Below are 14687 nucleotides of genomic sequence, written 5' to 3'. Positions count from 1 at the left end.
ACTGCACTCCACCCATCGCTCAGCCTGAGCAACAAACAGAGCAAGACCCTCCCTATCCCTTAAAAAGAAATTGCAAACCATGTCCCTATCCCACAGTTGTCACATCGCCTTCCTTAGCTTGAGTGTTCTCCTTATCACATATCAATATCTAACATATCAGAGATCCCTTAGCTAAATCCATGATCCTGGAGTTGGAAATTCAGGATTTTTCAGATTTTAAAATGTAATAGGCTGTAAATACTATGTGTTTCATACCCCCAGTGGGACCAGAACTAACATCCTCAAATCACTTTATCTTCAGCAAAACACAAGAATATTCACATCAAGTGAAATAAATAAAAGCTATACATAATCTCAAGTCAGTTCAGGTTAGGTTTTGCCATAAATGAGTTATGAAAGGATTTTGGTTTTCAGACTTCTTTTTGTTTTTTGAAATGGAGTCTCACTCTGTCACCCAGTCTGGAGTGCAGTGGTGCAATCTTGGCTCACTGCAACCTCCGCCTCCCAGGTTCAGGTGATTCTCCTGCCTCAGCCTCCCAAGTAGCTGGGATTACAGACATGTGTCACCACACTCAGCTAATTTTTGTATTTTTAGTAGAGACAGGGTTTCACCATGTTGGCCAGGCTGGTCTTGAATTTCCGACCTCAGGTGATCCACCCACTTCAGCATCCCAAAATGCTGGGATTACAGGTGTGAGCAACCGTGCCTGGCCTGGTTTTCAGACTTCTATAAAAATTTGGAATTGTGAATCTGTACTTAGCTCATTTATTTTTATATTTATTAATTTGCGTATTTATTTATTTTGAGACATGGTCTCACTCTGTCACCCAGGCTACAGTGCAGTGGCATGATCACGGCTCACCACAGTCTCGACTTCCTGGGCTCAAGTGACTCCCACCTCAGCCTCCCGTGTAGCCGGGACTATAGATGTGTGCCACCATGCCCAACTAATTTTAAAATATATATATTTTTTTGTACAGACGGAGGTCTCACTATGTTGCCCAGGTCGTTCTCCAACTCCTAAGCTCAAGCAATCCTCCAGCCTTGGCCTCCCAGAGTGTTGGGATCACAGGTGTGGAGACCAGGCCCCATTTACCTTGTTTATTGTCTTACATATTAGAATACTCTCATCTGTGACAGCAGAGGTTCGTGTCTGTTCTGTTCACTGCTGTAACCTCCCGTCCCCCCAACCCCCACCCTGTGCCTAACTAAACAACACTTATGCTTCGGTTTGAATGTTTGTACCCTGTCCCCCGGTTGATATGTTGAAATCCTAACCCACAGTGATAGGAGGTGGGGGGCCTTTTTTTTTTTTTTTCTGAAACAGAGTCTCGCTCTGCCGCCCAGGCTGGAGTGCAGTGGCCAGATCTCAGCTCACTGCAAGCTCCGCCTCCCGGGTTTACGCCATTCTCCTGCCTCAGCCTCCCCAGTGGCTGGGACTACAGGCGCCCACCACCTCGCCCGGCTAGTTTTTTGTATTTTTTAGTAGAGACAGGGTTTCACCATGTTAGCCAGGATGGTCTCGATCTTCTGACCTCGTGATCCAGCCGTCTCGGCCTCCCAAAGTGCTGGGATTACAGGCATGAGCCACCACGCCCGGCCGGTGGGGGGCCTTTTAAAGGTGATTAGGTCATGAGGGTGGAGTCCTCATGAATGAGATTAGTGCTCTTATAAAAGAGGCCCCAGAGAGCTTCTCCACCTTCTGCCATGTGAGACTAGAGTAAGTCTGTGAGGAAGCAGGCCCTCACCGGCCACTGAATCTGCTGGGGCCTTGATCTTGGACTTCCCAGCCTCCAGAACTGTGAGCAATAAACTTCTGTTAGGCCCAGGGTGGTAGCTCATGCCTGTAATCCCAGCACTTTGGGAGGTTGAGATGCGTGAACCGCTTGAGCCCGGGAGTTCAAGATCAGCCTGGGCAACATGGCACAACCCCGTCTCTATTAAAAAAAATAGGCCAGGCACGGTGGCTCATACCTATAATCCCAGCACTTTGGAAGGCCAAGGTGGGCAGATCACAAGGTCAGGAGTTCGAGACCAGCCTGGCCAATATGGTCAAACCCCATAAAGTCTTTGTCTACCAAAAATACAAAAATTAGCCAGGTGTGGTGGCAGGCGCCTGTAATCCCAGCTACTAGGGAGGCAGAGGCACGAGAATCGCTTGAACTCAGGAGGCGGAGGTTGTGTGAGCCGAGATCGTACCACTGTACTCCAGCCTGGCGACAGAGCAAAACTCCATCTCAAAACACAAGAAACACAAACACACACACAAAATAAAAATAAGGCCGGGCACAGTGGCTCACACCTGTAATCCCAACACTTTGAGAGGCCAAGGCAGGCGGATCACAAGGTGAGGAGATCGAGACCATCCTGGCTAACACGGTGAAATCCCATCTCTACTAAAAATACAAAAAATTAGCCAGGCGTGGTGGTGCGCACCTGTAGTCCCAACTACTCAGGAGGCTGAGTGAGGCAGGAGAATCACTTGAACCCGGGAGGTGGAGGTTGCGGTGAGCCGAGGTTGCACCACTGCACTCCAGCCTGGGCAACAGAGCGAGATTCCATCTCAAAATAAATAATAGATAAGAAACATATTTTTAAATAATTAGTAGAGAAATTTAATAGTAGTAGAGAAATTTATTTTTAAATAATTTAATAAATAAGCCATCCTGTCCCCGGTAGTTTGTTATGGCAGCTGGAACAGATTAAGACCATCTGGCACACAGTAGGGGTTTTACAGTGTTTGCTGAATGAATTAATTAATGAGAGAAAGGAAACAGACTCCCTTTTCCTGGTGCCTGGGTGACTCTAGGTCCCAAATGCCCTATCTGAAGACCCTCAGAGCCCCGATTGCAGGAGGGGTCCTGTGGCTCCCTCTCCCTGACCCTTTGAACATCCCCAGTATCTGCTGAGTTCTCAGAGGGGTTGGATCTCGGTGTAATCTCATACTCAGCACCCTGCGCTCATCCATGCAGCCAGGTGTTCGGCTTGGAGGTTCTTAGTGCCCCTCAGCATCCCCCATCCCTCTCAGGACCCCCAGGTATCCTCACCCCATTCCTTGTGCCCTCTGTGCCCTGGTCTGAGACACACAGGGCATGTACGGCTCCTGATGTGGGTTTGTGTGCCTTGGTGGCTTGAGTGACTGTTTGCCTTTGACAGATGAAGAAACAAGGGCACAGAGAGGTGAATGAACTTTCCTGAGGCCACAGAGCCCAGAATGCTGAGCCAGGATTTCAGCCCAAGTCTCGAGCCCCATGAAACCGCACTGCCTCTCCACAATCGTCCTTAGATACACTGCAGCAGTACACCCACACCCAGCTCCACAGACATCCATAGACCCACGATGAAAGTCCTCCGCACCCCCCACCACCCGGGGGAGGAAGGCAGGTGGCCAAACTTCTGTTACAAACAGGTCTTTATTAAAGATGAGAAGCCAGGTCTTTATTAAAGATGAGGAGGGGGCAGGAAAGGGGGGCAGTGCCTCCTCTACCCACTGCCTTTGCCTGCCCGGGGTGAGGGAGCCCCTCTGCTCCACCCATGCCCCCCATGATGGCACATCTGTATGAGGCTGAGGCATGGGGGGCAGTGTGAAGAACAGGGGCAGGTTCCAAGAAAAAAGAAAAAACCCTTCCCACAGCCCTAATAAATAACAGAAGGGTTTGGGATGACCTGGGCACAGGCAAGGGGAGACACAGCACCCTGAACCCCAAAACCTCTGAAGTGGGGCAAGCCCTACTTAAGTAGGGGATTAGGAGGGAGTGGGTGAGAGGTGGAGAGGCCGCACACAGGGAGGGGCTAAGAGGAGAAAGGGTACCCCAAGGACCCTGCCATGGGGGAGCCTGCCCCCCACCCTACAGCTGGGCTCGCTGATTCTGAGAGAAGACTCAATGACAAACAATGACCTCATCTCCCTCCTCTCCTTTGCACATGCTTAGACACGGGCGGTCCCCCATTGACTGGAATCATGCCCACCCACTCTAGAAATTCTGGAAACCAAGGGCTCCTATTGGCTGTTTAGTCGCTCAACACTGGCTGGAGTTGCCCTCTTGCAGGAGGATTCTAAGAAGTGAAGAGAAGGCTCCCATTGGCTGGAGCCAACTCCTTTTGGTTAAAATTCTGAGAACCAGGGGTTCTCATTAGCCAGGCAATGGCCAATGGGGTCAAGCTTTGGCCCTTAAAAGGGCAAGAGTAGGGGCAAGGGCCCACCTTCCATTTGTGCCCATCTGAATATCTCAGAGGGCCAGAGAGGCAGGTGTCTCCCAAATGTCCTTCCAGCCATCTTCTAATGTCTGGGTCTGGCTGGCTTGGGGGGCAGGGGACTTTGGCACTCACGTGGCACACGCACACACACGCGTGGCAGGGAAGAAGTGGGGACTGGGCAGATTCTGGGTGGGTGGTCGGGCCTCACAGCAGGTGGTCACGGCTGGCAAACAGGTAAGGGCTAAAGTTGTCCCGGTGGAAGGGGGAGGGATAGAGTCCACTCAGGGTGTACAGGTCCCGCAGCAGGGGCGTGGGCAGCAGCAGCTTCCGGCCACGTCCACCACCCCCGCCTGGCCCCCCAGGTCCGGGGGAGGAAGGCGAGGGGCCCTGGCTGGGGGTGGGCGCTGGCAGGGGTAGGGGCAGGGGCAAGGGCGTCGGCTCAGACCTCAATCGAGGGCGGGGCACACGGGGCGACGAACACATGGCTGGGGCCCTGGAGGACACGCAGCTGGGGATCAGGTGGCCACGGCGGGCGCAGTTCTGCGACTCTGGTGGTCAGAAGCCAGATATCAGGGGATCAGAACACTTGGGAGGCAGCATAAAAACCTAGGTGAGACCTCTGGGGCAGTAGCTGCCCACCTGAAAGTCCCCCTGTTTAGTCCCCACACCCCCAACACTCACTGGATGGGGTGAGCCGTGCCGGTGTCGAATGCGGCCTGCAGACCTCGGGTTCCTGAGACAAAGAGACAGAGGGAAGGGGCTAGTGGCCCCCTGGGCCCTACCGGCCACAGCCACAAGGAGCTCATCAGGTGAAGAATCCCACGGAAAAGACAACCACAGTTCTCATGATTAACCGTGTCCCCTTGGGAAGAAGACGGGGGTGCTCCCTTTCATTCTTTGGGGCTGTCCCCCCAGGACCTGTGTCCACAGAGATGGGTGATCCCTCCACTTCCCCATGGTTCTGAGACCCCCACCTCTTGCCTGACTTCCTTCCTGCCTCCTTGGCCCCCTCCACCCACCACCCTCTCCAGCCGGGAGCAGCCCCCGGCCCCCCTTACCTGGGCCACACTTAACTTTTCGAGGGGGCTGTCCACGGTGGGGGCTTGGCCCAGGTCCTCCCAGGGAGAGAGCCTTCGGCCAGAGGGTGGCCGGCTCTGAAAGTTGTGCACGACGCAGGTGACCTGGAACAGAGGGAGAGGACAGTGTTGAGGCCTGGGGTCAGTCACATAGGAGCTATGTAAATACCATCCCCATTTTTCAGATAAGGAAACTGAGCTCAGGTTTTCAAAAACAGCTAATGCATAGTATGTGCCAGGCACTGTTGGTTCCATTTTACTATGAGGTAGGTGCAATTATTATTTATCCCACAGAGTCTGGACTAGGGTAAAGCAAGTAAGACCAAGTTGTACAGGGGCAGGGTTTAATTTTTTTTTTTTTTTTTTTGAGACAGAGTCAAACTCTGTCACCCAGGCTGGAGTGCAGTGGTGTGATCTCAGCTCACTGCAAACCCCACCTCCTGGGTTCAAGCGACTCTTCTGCCTCAGCCTTCCGAGTAGCTGGGACTACAGATGTGCACCACCGTTGCCAGCTAATTTTTTTTTTTGAGGCAGACTTTCACTCTTTCACCCAGGCTGGAGTGAAGTGGTGCGATCTCGGCTCACTGCAACCTCCGTCCCCCGGGTTCAAGCAATTCTTCTGCTTCAGCCTCCCGAGTAGCTGGGACTACAGGCTTGCACCACTACGCCTGGCTAATTTTTGTATTTTTAGTAAAGACGGGGTTTCGCCATGTTGACGAGGCCGGTCTCGAACTCTTGGCCTCAAGTGATCCACCCACTTCAGCTTCCCAAAGTGCTGGGATTACAGGCGTGAGCTACTGCACCCAGTCTTGATTCGTCTTTATTTAGAATTTTTATATTTCTGTACATTATGATAGTTTTGTATTAACTTTGATTTTTAAAAATGTTTTGTTAAAATATGATTAATCTTGATTACTAAGTGTTTGGGCACCCTCTTAAAATTTGCATTCAAGGCCTTGCCTCACCCTGATCCTGGTATCTCATTTCACAGATGAGATGAGAATATCCAGGAAGGGTCAGGTTAAGGGACTGGCCCAAGGTCACACACAGTCCACACCCTTCTCCATCATGTGGTCCTGCCTCTTGGGTCAGAGAGCTGATGGGAAGGTTCCATGCTGGGAAGGTTGAGGAGGGGACTCACCAAAAAGGTGGCGATGGCCGCCCCTGTCAGGAAGCCAGCCAGCACGTCGGACCAGTGGTTTCGGTACTCAGCCACGCGGACCACGCCCACCAGGAAGGCCGGACACAGCAGGGCCAGGCAGAGCGAGGGTTTGACCAGGCGGGAGCCCTTCACGCGGAACACGAGAGTCACGTACATCTGTGGGGAGTCAGACTGGTCAGGGGACAAGTGGAGGCAAGTCTCTGAACCCAAGTGGACGCTCTTTTCTGGGCTAGAATGCATGGCCAGAGCGTTGGGGCTGGAGGGTGTGGCCAGGGGTTCCAGGGATGGAGTCATGGACTTCCCAGTGGGCTTTTCCAGGGAGCGTGACTAAAACGGCAAAGGGGGGTGGGGGTCAGGGATTGAGGTCTTGGAGTCTCATGGGCACCACTTGTAGGGCTAGGTGTGGCCAGAGCTCCCAAGAGCAGAGGACAAGGTCTGGGGCCCAGATGTCCCTGGTCCAGAGTCGTAGATGAGGACAGACACTTGCTGGGTTAGGACGTGGCCACAGAACCAGAGGGTGGAGTCAGGGCTAAGGGGGCAGGTCCAGGAGCTGTAGGAGGTGGAGCTCCTGACCCCCAGGGGACTACTGACAATATGGGAGCATAAACCCGGATGCCAGAAAAAAGAGTTGAAGCAACAGGGTATGTGAGCAGGAAAAAGCAGAGGACAGAGTTAGAAATCCCAGAGCAGTTAAGAGCAAAGAGTGTGGCCAGGGCTACAATGGGAGAGAACAAGGTCCCAAGGAGAGGGGCAAGGGCTCCAGGAAGCCATCCAATCTACCCAGTCTCCCAGCTAATATCTAGCGCCTGTAGCATCCTGGGGGCCTGGCTAGGCTCTAGGGGTTCCGAGTCTTGCACATCAGGGATAGTGTCCTGATCCCATAGGGTGGAGCCAATAGCTTCTCTCGCATTACGGGCTCAGGAGGCGTGGCCAGAGAGCAAGGGCCGGAGGCAATGGACGGCGATAGGCTCTGGCTGGGGGCGTGGCTAGGATCTGGGAGGAGGAACTAGAGTTTCCAACAGGCCGCGGCGTGGAGCGAGAGCTTCCAACAGCACCAGGGGCGTGGAAGAGCACAGGATCCAGCTCTGGCGGCTTCCAGGCCACTGGGCGCTGTCCAGCCCTCACACCCATTTCCAACCCCGAAGCTCCCGAGGCTCACCGCCGTGTAGGTGACTGCGTAGGCGCAGAGGGCCGCGTCCTTGCAGGGGAAGGCGCGGCGCGCGGCGGCCACGAGGCTGGGGCTGCCAGCGCAGGCACCCTGGTCAGTGACAAAGCGGTCGGGACCTGGCCGATCCGGAGAAGGTGGCAGACAGCCCAGGGCCGTGTAGTTGGGGCGGCACACAGACAGGAAGTGTGGCGTAGGATTGCCGGTCACCACCTGCCCCGCGTTGGCGAAGATGGTTGTGGTGAAGAGGCCGAAGGAGTAGACACCTAGGGGTGCGATAGTGGAAGCGGTTCATGCGCCGGGCCCGATGCTCCCACTGGTTCCATTGGGCCTCTTAGTTCCCTTTTCCTGTGACTGTCATTAAAGCACACTTGGGACCCCGTAGTTGTGCCAACATCCCCCTTAAGGACCACCATGAAGACACTCTGAGGCCTCCTGCCCCCAGAGACCCTCATTATCTGGCCCCTGTCTTTCTAGGATTACCACTATGTCGGGGCGGGTCCTCCCTTGGAGCCCATTATAGCTGGGCTTGGACCTCCCGGCCAACCCAACACCATTACATCAGGATCCACCCCATGCCTAGGACGGCTAGGGAAAACCCTAATGGCATACCTGGGCGCTTCCTGCCTGCCCTTAAACTGGCTACGACTGAGTTCATCACTCTCCTCCTGGGGCCACTAGTAAGTTAGAGCTGGGTCTCCCACCGTCTGCCCCTGGGACCACTATTATAGGTAAGCTCTGCCCCTCCCCCTTTCCCACAGCCACCACTTGAGGCTGGGACCCCATTTAAAGCACAGCCAGAGTCTCATCTCCCTACCCAGGGGCCCCAGGGTGTTTGTCCTGTGCCTGTGTCTCTCTTTTGTGCCTGAGACTCTCCTTGTGGCATTTTGGGACCCTCTTCCTACAGTTGCCATCATGGTTGGGTTAGGCCCCACCCATATCCCTAGAACCTCCATTACATCTGGCCTGAGCCTAAGTCCCTTGTTGCTTCCTAACATCCCCACCATGGCAATTCCAGGTCCTCTTCCTTCCCTGCTGGAATTCCCTTTTTTTTTTTTTTTTTAAAGAGGTGGGGTCTTGTTCAGTCTCCCAAGTAGCTGGTACTCCCAAGTAGCTGAGTCTCTGCCTCAGCCTCCCAAGTAGCTGAGACTACAGGTATGCACCACCATGCCCAGCTTTTCCCTGGAATTTTTTTTTTTTTTTGAGATGGAGTTTAGCTCTTGTTGCCCAGGCTGGTGCAGTCTTGGCTCACTGTAACCTCTGCCTCCCAGGTTCAAGGATTACAGGCACCCGCCACCATGCCCAGCTAATTTTTTGTGTTTTTAGTAGAGACAGGGTTACGCCATGTTGGTCAGGCTGGTCCTGAACTCCTGACCTCAGGTGATCGCCCACCTTGGCCTCCCAAAGTGCTGAGATTACAGACGTGAGCCACTGCGCCCAGCCTGGAATTATGATGACTGTCAGGCCCAAGACTCTTTCCTTCTATACCCACCTCCCGACCATTACCATGGGACTGATCACGGGCCATATCTCTCACCCAGGAAGCGGACCAGCCTCCGCAGTGGGGGGCTGAAGCGACAGCAGGCTCCGGACACGATGGTGCTCTCCCCGATGACCGGGACGGCTGAAGGTGGTGCGGGGAAAAAGGCACGCGCCAGCTCCCCCAGCAGGATCTGTGGGCAAGACCAAGGTAGAGTCTTCCTGGCCTTCCAGCCCATCCCCTCACCCACCCTCACCTGGCCCACCTGCCTCCTAGGAGGTCTTCACTGTCTCACCGTGAGGGTGGGCCCGGCAGTGACCAGTGCGTAGATGAGAGCAGGAGGCACTCGGCTGGCAGCCTCAGGCCCTGGGTAGGGCTTGGCGTAGGTACTGTCATAGCAGAAGAATCCCTGGGTGTGCACAGGGAAGGTGTCCGTGAACTCCAGGCGGTAAGCAAGCAGGATCACGATGCCCAGCAGCACCGACTGCCACCAAGCCAGGGCAGGGAGAGGTGGCGGAGAGAGAAGAGAGAGGGTCAGGGCTCCAGCTGAGGCCACAGAGGCAGAGATACAGAGATGGAGAGACATGGGTTAGAGACAGAAACTAGAAGATGGAGAGAGACAGAGACAAGGGGGAGAGAGACTGAGAGAAATGGGGAAAGGAGGTGAGAGAAGAGCCAGGGTTTAGGAGAAACAGAAGGAGAAGGAGATAGAAACAGAGAGAGGCCGTGTGCAGCGAGCGGCTCATGCCTGTAATTCCAGCACTTTGGGAGGCCGAGGCAGGAGGATTGCTTGAGCTCAGGAGTTTGAGATCAGCCTGGGCAACATAGCATGACCTCATCTCTGCACAACTATAGTCCCAGCTACTTGGGAGGCTGAGGAAGGAAGATTGCCTCAGCCCAGAGGGTTAAGACTGCAGTGAGCCATGATGGCACCACTGCACTCCAGCCTGGGTGACAGAGGGAGACCCTGTCTCAGAAAAAAGAAAGAAAGGAAGAGGAATGGCCGAAAGACAGGAAGAAAGAAAAAAAGAAAATAAAGAAAAAAGTGGTTCATGCTTGTAATCCCAGCACTTTGGGAGGCTGAGGCAGGTGGATCACCTGGGATCAGGAGTTTGAGACCAGCCTGGCCAACATGACAAAACCCTGTCTCTACTAAAAATACAACAATTAGCCAGGCATGCTGGTGGACACCTGTAATCCCAGCTACTCAGGAGGCTGGGGCAGGAGAATCACTTGAACCTGGGAGGCGGAGGTTGCAGTGAGCCAAGATCATGCCACTGCACTCCAGCCTGGGCAGCAGAGCAAGACTCCATCTCAAAAGAGAGAAAGAGAGAGAGAGAGAGAGAGAGAGAAGGAAGGAACGAAAAGAAAAAGAGAGAGAGAGAGGGAAACCAGGAAAGGAGGGGAGAAGAGGAGGAAAAAAGCAAGAGAAGAAAGAAGGGAGAGGAAAAGGGAAGGGAGTTGTAGAGAGAGTGAGAGAAGAGATGGGCATGGGGAGAGTGAGTCTAGGGCCAAGGCTCAGATGAGAGACAGACAGACAGTGGGAGGTGGAGAGACTCTCCCACAAGGAAAGAAATCGGAGGAGTAGGGGTACCAGCAGCTACCACAGGTCTAACCCTCACCGTGGGGAGGGGGTCTTACCAAGTTTGTCCATGAATTAATACACTTTACCTTTAGAACAGCCCTAGGAGGCCGGGCGTGGTGGCTCACACCTGTAATCCCAGCACTTTGGGAGGCTGAGGCGGGAGGATTGCTTGAGGTCAGGAGTTCTAGACCATCCTGGCCAACATGTTGAAAGCCCATCTCTACCAAAAAGGACAAAAATTAGCTGGGCATAGGCCGGGCGCGGTGGCTCACGCCTGTAATCCCAGCACTTTGGGAGGCTGAGGCGGGTGGATCACAAGGTCAGGAGTTCAAGATCAGCCTAGCCAAGATGGTGAAACTCTGTCTCTACTAAAAACCTACAAAAATTAGCCAGGCGTGGTGGCATGCACCTGTGGTTCCAGCTACTCGGGATGCTGAGGCAGAAGAATCGCTTGAACCCGGGAGGTGGAGGCTGCAGTGAGCTGCGATCGCGTCACTGCACTCCAGCCTGGGCAACAGGCGAGACTCCATCTCAAAAAAAAAAAAGAAAAATTAGCTGCGCATGATGGCACACGCCTGTAGTCTCAGCTATTTGGGAGGCTGAGGTAGGAGAACTGCTTGAGCCCAGGAGGTGGAGGTTGCAGTAAGCTGAGATTATGCCACTGCACTCCAGCCTGGGTGACAGAGTGAGACCTTATCTAAAACAAAACAAAACAAAAAAGGCCGGGCGCGGTGGCTCATGCCTGTAATCCCAGCACTTTGGGAGGCCGAGGTGGGTGGATCACCTGAGGTCTGGAGTTCGAGACCAGCCTGACCCACACGGAGAAACCCTATCTCTACTAAAAATACAAAATTAGCTGGACTTGGTGGCACATGCCTATAATCCCAGCTACTTGGGAAGGCTGAGGCAGGAGAATCGCTTGAACCTGGGAGGTGGAGGTTGCGGTGAGCCGAGATCGCGCCATTGCACTCCAGCCTGGACAACAAGAGCGAAACTCCATCTCAAAAACAAAACAAAACAAAACAAAAAAAACAAAGAACAGCCCTAGGAGTTGGGACTCTGCTGATGCCCATTCTATGAATGAGGAAACTGAGGCTCAGGGGTACCTGTGGTGTCCAGCACCCTGCAGTGTGGATGGGGCAGAGAGGGATTGGACCCTGGGGAGTGGCCCTTCTCAATCCAAGCTCATAACCACTTCTCAAGAGAAAGGGGCCAGCAAGGGAGATCCCAGCGATGGAAAAGTGGGTACAGATAGGGAGACTGAGGTTGGACAGAGACAGAGATAGGCACGCCCTCTCTGGGAGAGGTACGGGGGTCCTCACCTCCACGAAGACAAAGCAGGGGATGATGGAGAAACTCCTCTTCAGATGCGGTCTCCCTCCCGCCATGGTGAAGGCCAGGCCTGCAGAGGTGGGGAGGGAGTGGGAGTCCCAGGGGTGTGCCTAGGGGAAGTCTCAGGTCACCGGGACCCTGGCTTCATCCCTGAGTCCTTTGGCCACACCCCTGGCCCTGAAGACCCGGGCAAGCCCTGACTCTGCCCCTTGAGCCTTCTGGCCTCGCCTCTGCAATCCAGGTCCCACCCTGTTGGTCCTGACCCTACTGGGGACAACTGCCTCCCCTGATACCACTCCCTGATATTCTACAGGGGTCCCCTTCCTCTATAGCCTACATGGGATGCTCTGACCTAATGCCTTTTAGGAGGTGGGCCTTTAGAAGAGACTCCCCAGCCTCATGGGAACCTCTCCCCCATGGCACTTAGAAGGGTCCCCACTAGTTTTTAGGGGACCCCATCCTCTTTCCCGAGGGGCTCCCCATCCCTACCAGACCCTTCCCCTGAGTCTCTTCCTCCATGGCCTCCACAGGGGCCCCTCTCTCTGTCCCCATGGGCTGTGGTGTTCGTGTCTGGTTGGGCTGATAGCCAAGCCCTCCTTCTCTGCCAGCTGCCTCTCCCTCCTTCCCCCTCTTCCCAGCTGGTCTGCCTCCCAGTTCTCCTCTTCCCTCCCCCAAGGCTACCCCCAGTCCCCAGCGCTTCAGGGCTCAACACAGTCACACCTGCTTACACCCATTCTCCCAGCCCCATCTCACCTGTGAAAGCGCCCTATGGCTTCCCCCAGGCTGCATCCACGCCCGAAGACTCACAGCCGCTCCTGGCGGCCAGCAGGGCAGGGATGGTCACCCCCATTGTGCAGATGTGGAAACTGAGGCCCAGGCAGGCGAGGGTAGGCACTCTGGGTCCAGCACCCCACCCACGACGCTCATTCTGCAGTGTGATATGGGGTGATGGTCGCCAGAGGTCCTAGATACCCATGGTCACCCATGCTGTCACCCCTAGGAAGCACAACCCAGCTGCAGCCTCCATCCTGGCACCCCCCCCCCCCGACACACACATACAAAACCATGGCATAGCGTTCACCCATCCCACAGTGAAGACCCAGCACCTGCCCACTTCCAGGCACTGTGCTGGGCGCCACTTTGCAGTGAACAAGAAGGGCCCCCTTGTTCAGACAGGTGTCCAACACACACAATACATGTCAGTGAATACTCACGCACAGTGGGCTCACAGCCTGTCAGAGACACCCAGATACCACTCCCACCCAGGGCCAAACAGAGAGGGACATATAGGAGACCCTACACACATCACAGTCCCACACAAGCCCCCACGCCTAACTGTAGGGTCAGTGACCCACAGTCAGGCCTGCAACACACTTAAGAGTCACAGAAAAGAAAGAGTCACCACACACAATGGGGGTCACAGAACCCATCACAGCGTCACACCCCCAATTACAAGGCACTCAGCGACAGCCACACACACACAATCTCTTATTCACACCGACAGTCACAGGGGAGAGACACGGTGCCATCCACAACCACATGGCCACATCCATGGACCATGACACAGACTCACAACGCCACACAAAAAAGGCACAAGGCGCACGACCACAGCCACACACACATACACACCATCAGAATGAACACACAATAGCAGCCACACAATGACAGTCCTATGCACACAGCCACACGAACACCAAGACAGTCACACATAGAGACAGCAGCCACACGGGGGGCCAATGGCAGCCACAGCACAGCCAGACACACACACACAAACCATCAGAGTGACACCCACAACGACAGCCGCACAATGACAGTGACACACACCCGCGGACCTCCTGAAGCCACACAATCCCAGTCATACAGCCACACGATGGCAGTTACACAACCACACACAGACACACAATGACAACCATACACAATCACAGTTACCCACAGCCACCCTCACCACCAGTGCTGTGCTCCTCGGGCCGGGGTCCCCTCCCCCAGCCCCGTCCCCTCCCCCAGCTCGCTGCCTCCCCTCCCCCACCCCTCCCCGCGCTGGACCCGGAGGGACCCGACCCTCAGGAACCGGGGACCGACACCGAGGGTGGGAAGCCCACGAGAGGGAATGAGGGGCGCCCCTAGCCCCTCCTCTCACCGCGTCGAGGCCACCGCCGCCTGAGCCCCCGCTCCGCCTAGACTGCCCCGGCGCGGCGGGATGGACAGACGGACTGCCGGCCAGGCTGGCAGACACGGAGACCGAGACGCGGTCGGCCGGGCCGGGCCGCGCCGCGCAGACTCCGAGGTGGAGGGAGGGGCGGGGCCTCCGGGCGTCTCACTTACATAGCCTCCGTAGGGCGGGGCCTCATTAGCGGGGTGGGGCGGGGCCTCCGTGATCTTGGGGGCGGGGCGTGTTAGCATCGATTAGGGGAAGGAACCAAGAATGGCAGTAGAGAGGGAGGACCCTGGGGTGGGCGGGGCTCCGAGGGTCATAGGAGGGCAGGGCTTCAGAGCATGTCCCTGGGCTGCGCCCCTCCCTCTCTGGGCCTCAGTTTCCCCATTCGCCAGGGCCCCCCAGAAAGGAAGGCTCTGTGGCCAGTGTGGAAGTCTGTCTGGCCTCTCATATCTGGACAGAATGACTCCTTGCCTTATCATATATTAAATCTGGCTTCAAATGTCCCCTGATTCCAAGCCCACACATCCCGAATGA

The 14687-nt window shown here is 55.2% G+C and overlaps 1 protein-coding gene across 4 annotated transcripts; it reads right to left on the bottom strand.

The window, feature by feature from the left end:
* Positions 1-3395: 3395 nt before the first annotated feature.
* Positions 3396-14322, bottom strand: PLPPR2 (phospholipid phosphatase related 2). Of its 4 annotated transcripts, none has more exons than XM_025365992.1 (10): positions 14136-14322; positions 12752-12926; positions 11989-12068; positions 9377-9565; positions 9139-9274; positions 7596-7867; positions 6416-6592; positions 5257-5379; positions 4880-4931; positions 3396-4746 (listed from the first exon to the last, which is right to left on the bottom strand). In XM_025365992.1, the coding sequence occupies exons 3-10, from the start codon at positions 12052-12054 to the stop codon at positions 4403-4405; spliced, it is 1359 nt and encodes a 452-aa protein (XP_025221777.1). In that variant the 5' UTR covers positions 12055-12068; positions 12752-12926; positions 14136-14322; the 3' UTR covers positions 3396-4402. The 4 variants fall into 4 exon arrangements, with proteins under 4 accessions (XP_025221777.1, XP_025221779.1, XP_025221778.1 ...); XM_025365994.1 differs by having other exon boundaries at positions 5273-5379; XM_025365993.1 differs by having other exon boundaries at positions 9377-9490.
* Between the last annotated feature and the right edge of the window lie 365 nt (positions 14323-14687).

This window comes from Theropithecus gelada, chromosome 19, assembly GCF_003255815.1.
Source record: "Theropithecus gelada isolate Dixy chromosome 19, Tgel_1.0, whole genome shotgun sequence".
Lineage (NCBI taxonomy): Eukaryota > Metazoa > Chordata > Mammalia > Primates > Cercopithecidae > Theropithecus > Theropithecus gelada.
This window is presented reverse-complemented; position numbering and strand designations above follow the sequence as displayed.